Source organism: Gigantopelta aegis, chromosome 6 (assembly GCF_016097555.1).
Source record: "Gigantopelta aegis isolate Gae_Host chromosome 6, Gae_host_genome, whole genome shotgun sequence".
NCBI classification, from domain to species: Eukaryota; Metazoa; Mollusca; class Gastropoda; order Neomphalida; family Peltospiridae; genus Gigantopelta; species Gigantopelta aegis.
In genome coordinates, this window is record NC_054704.1 from 25,789,239 (window position 1) to 25,803,106 (window position 13,868).

A 13,868-nucleotide genomic window follows, 5' to 3' on the forward strand; every position below is an offset into this window, starting at 1 on the left:
AGCCAGTTCAATAACATCTGTTCTGAGCATGTGAATCTAGCAAGTCAAGGCTATAAAGCATAATTTGAGAATAATGGTTGGGGTTTACCAATATAAACATGGCATCTATCAATATAAGTTACTTGGCATCTATCAATATAAGTTACTTGGCATCTATCAACATAAGTTACTAACCATAATTATAAAACCAAAATAAAGACAACTGGATGATTTAAAGGTCAATGTAGTCAAACAATTCATGATGTCTCTGTCCATATTGTTTGACAAATGAAACTTTTGAAACCTTTGACAGGAGCAAACATATTATTGTCAGTGTCTTCAGTGGCCCAAAACCAATGACTCACTAATGCATTCTGAAATGTCTAAAACAATTAACACAAAGCCATTTTACAAATCCTGTCACCTTGTTAATATTCTCTCAACTTTAATGTTCATTGATTTTCTGAAAACATATCTGACAATTAGAATACAATACACCATAAATGTCACCGAAAAATGGGATGACTTTCAGTAGCTGCAGGGCCGGGACATGTTCGAGCAAAACCAAATAGCCTGTCCTCTCTGTGACTCTGTCATGTTGGATGGCAACAAATCTTCGAGACATGCAGGATGTGTTATTAAATTTTCCCACAACTAGACAGGATCAATATTAATCTCAATTACATGAACAAACACTGGCAAGGCAGTTACAGGCCTGACAGCCCACAACAGATGGTTCAAGTTTAACATGCTGAATGGAAAATCTGAGATAACATGCATCATCTAAAAGGCCCTTGAAAACTGTGGAATTTGCACACCTAACTACATGTACTTCAGACTGTTTTATCGCAAAATTAGTTATCAAACAATAAGATTCAATATCTATTTACATGTAGTACCAAGGATGTGGGTTTTTTTCTTCTGTTATCAATTGTTTAATGTCTATCAAACATAATCCATTTAACAAATACACAAAATGTGAGAGATGAAATGTCTGGTTTCCGACAAAAAATATCTACTACAAAAACAAGAAAATACAACCACACTTTAGCTCTCAATATCTACCATACTAATTACAAAGTGCCTGTTGATGTTTTGAAAGTGGTAACAACCTTTTATTTCAGATGTAGTCTAAAGGTGACTGTTTAACTTTGAAGAATTAAAAAAAAAAAAAAATTCTTTATACAGTAGAACTCCTCTAAACCGGACACCTTCGGGACAAAGTAAAAGGTATCTGGTTTAGGGAAGTTTCTTCTGTACAGATATTTAAATAGGGACCCCAAAAAAACCTGTCCGGTTTTGAGGGGATTCCGGTTTTCAGAGGTTTCACTGTATACAGAACAACTTGATTAAGCAAAGACTAAATTCTTTATATACAGAATTGAATTTTATTAAGCAATAGGTTATTCCATACTGTGTTATGTGATTCAAAAAAGTATTATATACTACCTTACTCAACTCACAAATAGTCAAATACAGTACACATTGACCTGTATTTCGCATCGGCCTCTCTTGGAGGCCATATTTTAAAAGGCCTTTAGATGGCTGCTGAACACAGGTTTGTCTGGATGTGCATCATTTTGGAATGTAACATTAGTACTAAGTAAAATTAGAACAATAAAAATGACTTACTGTTTCCATCTTCGACTTTCTTATACACATGAAGGGTGGCATTAGCACGTGCCTCCCCCTGTCCATTGTTAGCAACGCACGTGTACACTGCATCATCCCGCTTGGCTTTAACAGGTTCTATCCGTAACACAGATAGGTGGGGCACTTCTGTAATCACATATCTATTCCGGCGAGTATTTATACGTTTAGTTCCTTTTTCCCAGTGAAAGTTAGGCGCTGGGTTTCCTGATGCCTTGCAGAAGAAGCTAACTTTGGTCTCCTCTGCAACTTTTTGACTCTTGGGTGCCAAGGTAATTCTTGGTGGGCCTGAAAGAAGCAAAGACAACATATAGAATCTTGGACACAAATTATCTGTTACGACAACATCAAAAGCATAAATAATAAATGTTGCTATTGTAAAACAAAAAGTCACTAGCATGCAGTTTTGAGGATCTTGTATGACACTGAAAATAAACAAAAATAAATACATAAAAAGATTAGTCCTGAAGATAAAGACAATGCCAGTGATTTCAAGTCCTCATTTCAGAATGTAAACAATAATAAATGTCTGTTATGTAAGTGTAAGTGTAGTCGAACTCATTTACAGTAAATTCATCACAAATGATCACTGTAAAATACAATGTTCATATGCAACAATCTTATCTTCAGCACCAATGAACACCTACATTTATAATACTGAAATAAAAATATACATCAATAACAAGAATGCTAAATCAGAACTCAAAATGCTGAAAAGAAAAGGAAAATATTTAGAAATATAACATTTGTTCACATTAAAAAAAAAAAAAGAGTACATTAAACATACATGCCAAAAAATAAAAAAATAAAATAATATATTTGTTTTAATGAAGGACAGATTTGGCTTTCAAGTATTATGACAATTTTATCAGATGGGACACAATTTCCAAGGTACACACATGAACTAAAAGAAACATGGAGCAATTGGACTTAAAAAAGAAAGAAAAGGGAACAATGGAAGGAAAATGAAGGATCAATGGATAAAGACAAACATAATTTCAAATCCATCATAATTTGATAGATAGTTGTCTTCATATGGATTCTTCATGGGATCTGCCAAAATGCTTATCCTTGTGTCTGTTGTTACATGGTAAAGCATGCATACCAAACTAATTATGTGAGACCGATTCTTGTTGCATAGAATTACAAAACAATTCACAGCCAGGAAACAGTTTTTGATATAATGTATATATATATATGCATTAGTCAACAGATTAAAATCAATCAAAATATTAAATGCTACAAATCTTGTCATGTGTCTGTATGGGTCTTATACTCTGTATGTCGATAATGAACTGATTTGGACTTTAAAAAAAACACACACACACAAAGAAAAGAAAAAGAGTCCAATTTAATGTGTGTTCTTGGGGTCAATGACAAAAAAATAACCTTCTTACTTTTGAAATGTGGAGTATCAACTTTTTAATAAAATCAATTTGCTGCATTGTTTTGTTTTTTCTTTTGTCTTTTTTGTTATTGTTGTTGTTGTTTTTAAATAAAAATTGGCTGCTTAATATAGAAATGTTATTATTTATAGCATCATCTCAAAAACTGTTTTTGTCTGTGAATCTGTCTTATACATGTAAGCAACAAGAAAACAAGAGCACATAATTAACTGAGCATGCCAGCTTCCATGCAGCCAACAACACAAATGACATTATAAGGACTTGTTTTGTTCTTTACCATTTTTCTCAAGGATTTTGACCAGGCAGAAAGGTTTATCATTAAAAAACAATCCCCTTAGGTAAAATGTGTTTTGTTTGCGACAAGAACTCTGATTACACTGATTTAACATGAGAAGAGGTTTTTTTTTTACAACTTGGAAATACACTACACCATGAGGTGGAAAATAAGGGGGAAAATTCTAACAAATTGCATGTAGTACACAGACTCTTGATGGAACTTTTAACTTTATATAAAATAGATTATACCAAAACAAATTTTGGACATTCTAATGATCAATTATAATAAAATAAAAAATTCATTGTTGGACTCTACTGACGTGACGATTCATAAGAGATTGTCATGGAAAATAACAACTGTAATTGTTTCTACGGTTTAGATGGTGGAATTGAGGTAAAATTAATAAGGTGGGTGTTTGGTTTATTTTCATGCGGGCAGAAAGTTAACTAATATTAACAGGTATTAAAGGTAAAATTTGGCATTTGTAGAGTCTATACCGATGAACAAGACAGTAGGTGCATGATCTTATAATTCAAATCCTCCTTAGGTTTATATATTTCTAAAATCAAAAATTGATAGTTTAGTGTAAACCACATATAACATGTAACTGAAGATGAAATTCCAGCCGATTCCCAACACTAGTCTTCTGCTTTAATGTTTTCAAGAGTAAAGTTAAATTATGCTTACATTTACCTCAATTTGCACAAGTTCTGATATAATAATGATGAAAATATATTTTTCCCAATATCCATAACTGGACAGAAAGTCGTAATATTTGAACACAATCTTACGTAGCTACTAGATACATGTAAATGTTTAATAATTATAAAATAACTTAATGGTATTTGGAAATGTGAATATCTTTTTGAATAGATTGTGGGGTTTTTTTTTCTGCCTGGTCAAAGTTACTTACTGGACAAAAACTCGATGTACCGGAATTGGTACGTGACATTATCAGAACCTGTGTGATAAAATGTTTCAATTAGTTGGAATGAAGGTTGGTATATAAATAAAATTCAGAAATATTACTTTCGCCAGGCTATGTTAAAATGTCATCTTCAAAACTAGTTTTTAAATATTTTTTTGTTTGATATGATGTACATTCACACAACATAGTGAATGCTAGCATAAACTGGAGTTTAATTAGAATACAGTCATCATATACAAATGTATTTCTGAATTTTATCTAAACACTTAAAGTAACAGACCCTCGTTTTTAAACACTAAGACATATTTTTCACTATTTGAGCAGTTGTTTTTGATAATTGGAATCAGATATTAGTTGCATTTTATTGTCTAGATTATCCATTTGTGTATTGTTTTTGGTCATTCTAGTGTTTCTAATACAACAAAATGTATTTTTTGTCGTTTTAAAACCGCATATACTTCTGAGAAATAAGGGTTAAATAGAGACAAGCTCTAGTCTATATTTTACTGGTATTTCCCCATTTCATGGTCATATACTCTTGTATCACTCTTTTAAAACGTTTTCCAAATGTGTTACAGGTTTGTAGATAAACCAAACCTAGTGTCCATATTCACGGGTTGAAACTAGGGTCTGTGACTTTAATGTAACATAATGAGACTGAGAAAGAAAAAGGCTGAACCATAACATGATCATGGTTCAGTTACTATGTATTCAAGTAAGTAGTAGTTACTCCAACTACAGTGAATAGTGATTCTTTTTGTTCATCATTATTAAATTGCAGCTTGATAATGTGTCAGGTACAATGTTTGAAACAAATACTTTTTCAACTAGATTTGATAACAAATAGAATATTCATTTAAAACATTTATGTATGCCTACATTAATTAAAATGAAGGTGAGAATAGTCTGCAATGACAGAGTTCATACTGTAACCAATGTCATTTACAAAAGAAAACCATTAGACACTATTTCATTTTTGATGCCTTCACAATTGCCCCTAATACAGAAGAAAATCTAGGCCACACTTCCAGTTAAGAATCACTGATTTAACCAACACTCATCCCCTGTCCTGCCAATGCATTCACATTTTATGTATGTCACTGTATATGTATAATACCTGAAAATATATATTCATTGTGTTCATAAGAATGGTGCCATCTACAATGTCATGTGTATAAGACTACTGACAACTACAAAGTGACATTGCAATAGTAGTGTCACCTACAAAGTAACTGCTGCCACCTACAAAGTGACCTTTCAGGACTGGTCCCGCTTACAAAATAACATTTCAAGAGTAGTGCCACCTACAAAATAACATTTCAAGAGTAGTGCCACCTACAAAATAACATTTCAAGAGTAGTGCCACCTACAAAATAACTGGTGCCACCTACAAAGTGACATTTCAAGGAGTAGTGTCACATACAAAGTGACTGGTGCCATCTACAAAGTGACATTTCAAGAGTGATGTCACCTACAATGTGACTGTGTTCAATAAGACTGGTGCCACCTACAAAGTGACCTTTCAAGAATGGTGCCAACCATTCAATATAATGCAGCTGTATAGCACTGTGAATCCACCTGAAATGTTACTGTGTAAAAGCATGGTGCCACCTGAAATGTTACTGTGTAAAAGCATGGTGCCACCTGAAATGTTACAGTGTAAAAGCATGGTGCCACCTGAAATGTTACAGTGTAAAAGCATGGTGCCACCTGAAATGTTACAGTGTAAAAGCATGGTGCCACCTGAAATGTTACTGTGTAAAAGCATGGTGCCACCTGAAATGTTACAGTGTAAAAGCATGGTGCCACCTGAAATGTTACTGTGTAAAAGCATGGTGCCACCTGAAATGTTACAGTGTAAAAGCATGGTGCCACCTGAAATGTTACTGTGTAAAAGCATGGTGCCACCTGAAATGTTACTGTGTAAAAGCATGGTGCCACCTGAAATGTTACAGTGTAAAAGCATGGTGCCACCTGAAATGTTACTGTGTAAAAGCATGGTGCCACCTGAAATGTTACTGTGTAAAAGCATGGTGCCACCTGAAATGTTACTGTGTAAAAGCATGGTGCCACCTGAAATGTTACTGTGTAAAAGCATGGTGCCACCTGAAATGTTACTGTGTAAAAGCATGGTGCCACCTGAAATGTTACTGTGTAAAAGCATGGTGCCACCTGAAATGTTACTGTGTAAAAGCATGGTGCCACCTGAAATGTTACTGTGTAAAAGCATGGTGCCACCTGAAATGTTACTGTGTAAAAGCATGGTGCCACCTGAAATGTTACTGTGTAAAAGCATGGTGCCACCTGAAATGTTACTGTGTAAAAGCATGGTGCCACCTGAAATGTTACTGTGTAAAAGCATGGTGCCACCTGAAATGTTACTGTGTAAAAGCATGGTGCCACCTGAAATGTTACTGTGTAATTGTGTCTAGTGCAGCATTTGCTCCCATCAGCATATCGATCAAGCATTATGAAGACGTCATGCCGACGAGTCCTGACATTTGCCTTACAGTGGCTGCACGTTCACAGATTAAATTCATCCCACAGGAACTGTAGTCATAATACCCTACACTATTTCAACAAACAAAAACAATACAACACGATATGCTTGGATCATTAAACGTATCTCTAATGAGGAAGGACACAAATGAATGAAAGCTATTATGGAATCGACAAATGAAACTGAGCCAGTTACATGATTCACTATGGAGATACGCCACATCTCCACAATAACGTATATATACATTTGCTTAAATGTCCATCCACACATGACTTACTGGTGAATTCAGTTGTTTTGTTTGTATGCATGAATTTTCATGGTCCTTTAGAAATTCATGTACTTTGTTGTTAAAAATTAACACGTTTTTATTAACTAAAATTTTTGTATTTCTGTATTAGGATCACCCCATTATTCAGAACAATTTTAAGTCCAACAGTTGATCTTTAGGCCCTTTTGTATATACCCAGTATCCATACCATTCCATTCCATTTGATTCCATGCATAAATGAAGATACAATTTCTAGTCATTATACAAGGACCACATATTAATTTTTTTCCTTTTTCTTAAGCATTGTAGTATTACTTCAAATGCTTTCAAAAATCGTTAAATTATTTTTTATGACTTTATAATCATAATGGATGACTTTCTTAAGATTTAATATTTGATATTACAAACATTGTCAGACTCATGACAAAGTTGCTAGAGTTATTTGTTGAGCAAATGATGCTACAAATGCACATGGTGAAACAGACAAGCTTTACATAAAATAATGTGAAATTTCATGAAAATAGTTGAGTATGGTATGCAGAGTGGAAATTATAACAAATATGTTTACATATGTATACATATTATATGAACAAGTATGTGTATTATTGCAGTTGTGTAATTACTTATCAAACACTGGCCGGAAAGTTTATTAATTGCAGTTGTTTAATTACTTATCAAACACTGGCCAGAAAGTTGATTAATAGATGTGAGAGATTTAATTCATCTGTACATCACCAGGTGTGACTAGTAATCAGATTTTGCCATTTACAGATATCATAGTAGTTGTAACATATCGACTTACAGTAACCGACAGATAGATCTAGAACAGGACTTGTATTACTGATTAACTACATATAATCACTTGTCATTTTCTTTGTCACTTTGTTGTTTTGTAAAATATGTAAAGAATACTGTGAATGTAAAGTGTAGAAAAATCCCAAATGTATTAAAACAGAACCAAATATGGTATTTGAGAAAATACTAAGAAAAATACAACACACTTAGCTTATTCTTTTCTAAAAAATAAATGTATGATTTAGAAGAGAAAAAAAATTGTAGTTAACATATTACCCTAAACTGGGGGATAAAACACAATAAATTACATCATTAATAATCAATAGTTACTAACCCCTATGTGAATGTTATAAAAATGTGCATCACTAGCCCCAACCTCTACAAGCTTGATATGCAGTAAATCAAAAACTGTTTGTGGAAAAACTATCTCAATTGCTAAAAAGATAATAAACTTGAACAAGGGTCACTACTCTGTAAACAAAAATTAATAAATCGCCATGAAAGTCAAACTTGATCTGTAATAGCACACGATAAAGCTATACACAAAATTACAGGTCAATATTGCGACACATTGTGAACTTAAGTCCAAAAAAAAATAATTCCTATCTTCTAAGTTAAAGGGTTATAACTCTGTCAAAATGCTATGAAAGTCAAACTTGGTTTGTAACTGTACATGATAAAGCTATACACAAAATTTCACATAAATGTCTTGAGGCAGTGTGAAAATAAAAGTCTGGAATGCTATATGTGGGACAGACGGACAGACAGAGAGACAGAAAGAAGGAAGGAGATGAAACCCATGGTAACCACTGGATGGACCAGAAGGGGACTAATAATGAAATACCAATATTTGTATTGAGTGAATATCATAAAACCTATCCTCCTCCCCTACCCCATCATCCCCAAATCTCTATCTTCTCTAATTTTACCTTAATGCATTGCCAAGAACTGACATAGCTAGGTTACTGGCATAGTGTGGAATACACTTGTATTGATCAACTTGCCAGCCTGCATACAAATGTCATCATCCAGCACTCGACAACCTGCCACTCTCATAGAAGCAGAGATAATGTGGTCAATAAACTAAAATCAACAGCACACGGAAACGTACTATTTCATAGTCGTGAGCACATACCTACTGTACCACACACAAACTGAAATCAACCATGTAGCGTATGATTCATTCATTGTCTATGTAGAAATCAAAATAACAAAAAAAAAGTTATTGAATCAAAAATGGAGAAAAAATAGGAAAAGAAAACCTGACGAGAACTTAATGAACCAATTTTTATCCAATTTTCTAATCAGGGATAAAGTAAGTGCAAGATTGTCTGATATACGCGAACACGGACAATATTACATTTGGTGAAGCAGAGCCAACTCCCTGCCAGGCATGAATAAAGAAATGGCACCAATCGATAAATGCATCATGTATGGTCTTATTCCTGGAAATCTCCAAAGCAGATCCATAGGCCCATCCCTTTGTTCCAGATTATATATCCATTAAAGAAGACATCTTTCCACAAAATATAAACCAAACATGGCACCTGTAAGTTAGGCATACTAACAATTACAAGTATTTGCACCGATTTAGATTTATGGAGTGCATACATTTGATGATGCCTATGTGTAGACAAATGTTTGACATCCAATAGCAGATGATTAATAAATCAATGTACTCTAGTGATATTGTTAAACAAAACAAACTTTATATGCACCACTCCACAGACACTGTGGTATATGTTGCAACCTTTTATATACCATAAGTGGTGCACTGTTTAGAACGAGAAATAACCTGATGGGCCAACTGACGAGGATCGTTCCCAAATCAACCACACCACAGGTGAGCACTTCAAATCTGGGCTACATATTTTACCAATTCACACGACTGGCATGTAAAATAGAGAACACATAGTCCCCTAGCCCACCCCAGTTCTACATCAAAATGGGGTTAATTGGGGGAAGGTGGTGGTTCACGTGAATTTAATTAATGTTTTAATTAGTATCCCTCATTTATGCTTTAAAAAATCAGTTCCATTTTTGGGGGGTACCCTGCACTGGTTTCATTCTCTAATGTATACTGCACAACAATTGCATACTGGTAACAACTGTATACCAAATAAAAGTGCATTACTTTACTGGAAATAGGTAACAGTATTTGCAAAAATAATTCAATAGTCCCCTTTTACTACTAATAGTTGCAGCTGCTTATATACCATAAATATTTGATAGTGAACCTCAAATTTTTATGTGCAAATCTCTGATTACAAATCGTTATATGGAGTGAATCTCCCACTTTGTAACCAAACCATGGAAAGTTCAAGTTTGTTTTGTTGAACAACACCACTGGAGCACATTGATTAATTCATTATTGGCTATTGGATGTCAAACATTTTGTAATTCTGACATGTAGTCATCAGAGGAAACATGCAACATTTTTTCTAATGCAGCAAGGGATCTTTTATATGCACTTTCCCACGTACAGGAATGAACATACCACAGCCGTTAACCAGTTGTGGTGCACTGGTTGGAACAAATAAAACCCAGTCAGTTGAATGGATCCACCGAGGTGGTTTGATCCTGCGATGCAAGCACCTCAAGCAAGCACTCAACCGACTGAGGTAAATCCTGCTCCAAACCCTGAAAATAGTCTGGGAGATTACTTGCTAATTTCATCTGTGAATCATAGCATTACTTTTGGGCAGGTGGGATTTTTTTTAAAAGACAAAACAGACCCATTGGTGAAACTGTATAGTTTTAGAAATTAGTAGCAACCTGGATTCAAGCTTCTAGTCGGTTATCCCTCATTGTCAGAATATGCTGATGTTTGACACATACATTCCTGACTCACAACAGGCTATGGCAGCTTGGTGAACTGTGCATCCACATTCCTTTAAACACTGATTTCATTATGATTCAGTTTCAAGAAAATGACCAATATCGTATTATCAAGCACTGATGAGGTCATTTTATGCATTTACTGCATATTCAGCAGAGCTCAAATTATATTACTGGATTTTAACAATGCTTAAAGGATTTGGTTTGGCGCGTCATTCTTATTAGGCCAATAAAATTAAATACCTTATTTCTTGTCAGTCATGTTTTGAAATTTAGTGTGGGTTTTTGTTTTTCATTATTCATTATTACAAAAAATACAACCCTTACACCCACACAAACCACCTTTAAATTGATTTTAGCTCCAGGTACAGTCTTCAGGGTGCATTCGGCATTAAAATCAATTCAAAGAATTACTTTTGTGACTGAATCATCTAAAATAGAAATGTGAAGAAAAATAAAAGGTATTTAAAAAGTATAAAATTAAATTTTATGACTCATGAAGTTGATATTCAGTGTATGAAGCATATATGATCTCACAAAAGATGCTGGTGAGGAAAAAAGAAAGAAATGTTTTATTTAACGACGCACTCAACACATTTTATATATGGTTATATGGCATCAGACATATGGTTAAGGACGACACAGATATTGAGAGAGGACACCTGCTGTCGCCACTTCATGAGCTACTCTTTTCGATTAGCAGTAAAGGATCTTTTATATGCATCATCCCTCAGACAGGGTAGTACATACCACAGCCTTTGATATACCAGTCGTGGTGCATTGGCTGGAACGGCTGGCGAGGAGGTCAGACATGGATGACAGAGAAAACAGATCAGCTAAAGTGAAGTTTTTCACTTTGGAGTTGGATTTTTATCATTTTTATTTAGGTTTTTAAATTATTATTATAAAACTTTCATTTCATTCTTTATTTTATTTATTTATTTTATTTTATTTTATTTTATTTTATTTTATTTTATTTTATTTTATTTATTTATTTATTTATTTATTTATTTATTTTTTGGGGGGGGGGGGTATTTTGGGGGCAAAATATATATATATTTTTTTTAATAATAATGAAATTTTATGATGCGAGGCCAAAATCACACACAGCCAGGGACAAAAAAGTAGTAATCTATTTCACTGACCCTATTAGAAGACTTTACGTATTCAACAACACACGTTGTATTGGTGAACCCACCAGACGCTAAAGGATACAATGGTATAAAATCTAAAGTATTTGCCTATATACTGAATGCTTCAGTATTAAAAATATTGGGGGCTTTAGTATAGTTATCATCTAATGAATACTAGTATAGTGTATGAGGTTTTTTTGTGGGGGTTTTTAACAAACGCTTTTTAGATTATACATCCATATTAAATATATTAATCAAACAGAAAAAAGGTCATAATCTAAACAGATGGCTTCCATTAAACAGTCATTTTTAGGGTTAAAAAAACAACAAATCTAAACTGCAAACAAACTTCAATGTGTAATTAGTTTTTTTCTTCTATCTTTAATGTTGAAGCAGAAAATTAACCGATAGCCATAACAGGGACTGATTAGGCGGCTCTCAAAAGAACTATATTCCTTGCATCTCTATGGTAACAGATTCGTAATCCACTGTTGCTGGCTTTGAGAAAATGGTTTTGCAGCCAGACATTGATCTGCCGAATCAAGGCTGCCCATCTTAAATAAGGTGAATCATCTCCTGTGATCTGCATCCCCAGCCTGTACGTGTTGGGGCAATGTTTGGTATAGTTATTGAAAACGTACATGGCCAAAAATTACATTTAGTGTTTGACTCAGGCAAACTAAAAGTGCAATTACTGCAATCATCAGAGACAAGGTTTTCTATTACAAAAAAAAAAAAAAAAAAAAAAAAAAAAAAAAAACCCATTTCCAACACAAGTGTATGTGGTCTTGTTCTATACTGCGAGTTACAATATCCCTTAGAAAAAACTTTCCATGTTCAATGTAAACTTCAAACCAGGTAATTGTACTGTCACTATCAATATTTCTAGGACAGAATTGGTAGTTTCTAAGGCTATATCTTCATCCAAAGATGTCTGGAACTTTTTTACCTGATGCCAAGATGTTTTTTCTTCTTCTTGGTTTGGCCTATTACTTTTAGTATCAGTTCTAAGTCAATAAGTCCTTTCTTTAGTTCAACAAGCTGTGGCCTATTTCCAGTGACTAATTCTCCAAGAAACAAATTTGAAGATACCTTCTAACAGGGCCATCACTTGTTACACATACATTTGTATATTGTATAAAGCTATAAAAGTAGGTTATGAAAATTGGATCTTAAGAATAATTACCCAATTTAGAGAACTTTAGCAATCACATGTACCAACAAAAAAACAGATAGAACATTTTACAATGCTGTAGAAAATTCTAAATAAACTGGTATAGAAAACCATCACAAACAAAAGCAAACGCAATTCTATAGTCCTGGTCTGTTTTCACGCAAACACTACTCAAGCAAAAAAAATCAGTTAATGCTTTTCTTGCCACTGAAATCTTTTAATTTAATCTAAAGCCAATAATATTTGCATCAAAAGGCTGACAAGAAAAAAACCTAATGATCCAATTAACAAGGCAACAAAGCGTGCCATGTGCCACTCAAAGACACAATGCTAGTGCCCAGAATGATATCCTCTTTGCAATTGGAGTAAAATCCACTGTGAAGAACAGGTTCAGCATGTAAGATTAACAACACAGACATCAAGCCATTCTTTAAGCAATGGCATTCATATAAGAGATCAATCATAGGTATATTGTTGTAATACTAACAAAGCATGTCAGTCTTTGACCAATATTTTCTTCATACGGAAAGTATGATTAACAGGTTCATACACCCACAACGTTTGTCCAGAATTATCCAGATCTGCTTATACGTTCATCTGAACTCATGTGTATTCATTTGCATAACATCCTTTTATTAACATTATACTAATGCAGTGGAACATGAGGTAATAATTAATGAAGCAATCATTAAAGTGCCTAGTGTATTTATCCAGATCAACCAGCAATGATTATTTATTCTTAGGTACAAAATTATTAATGAAGGAATTGTTAACCAGCTCACTAAAAATTAAATAGACTTTAGAATACATGCTATTTTATTAGGACATACAACTGCATTTGATTTATTGCCCCAACCTTTTCAATTGGATTATCAGCCTTCTTTCCTTCAGATTATTCCATTCTAGCTAACTAATGCTCC

General features: G+C 33.8%; 1 protein-coding gene across 8 annotated transcripts in view; it reads right to left on the bottom strand.

The window, feature by feature from the left end:
* The window catches only part of LOC121376524 (tyrosine-protein phosphatase Lar-like), a 324,342-nt gene that overhangs the window by 118,433 nt on the left and 192,041 nt on the right, over positions 1-13,868 (bottom strand). For all 8 annotated transcript variants that reach the window (XM_041504424.1, XM_041504426.1, XM_041504419.1 and 5 more), the window contains one exon: positions 1,612-1,917. In XM_041504424.1, coding sequence (XP_041360358.1) covers positions 1,612-1,917 — 306 coding nt within the window. The remainder of the gene's footprint in view (positions 1-1,611; positions 1,918-13,868) is intronic.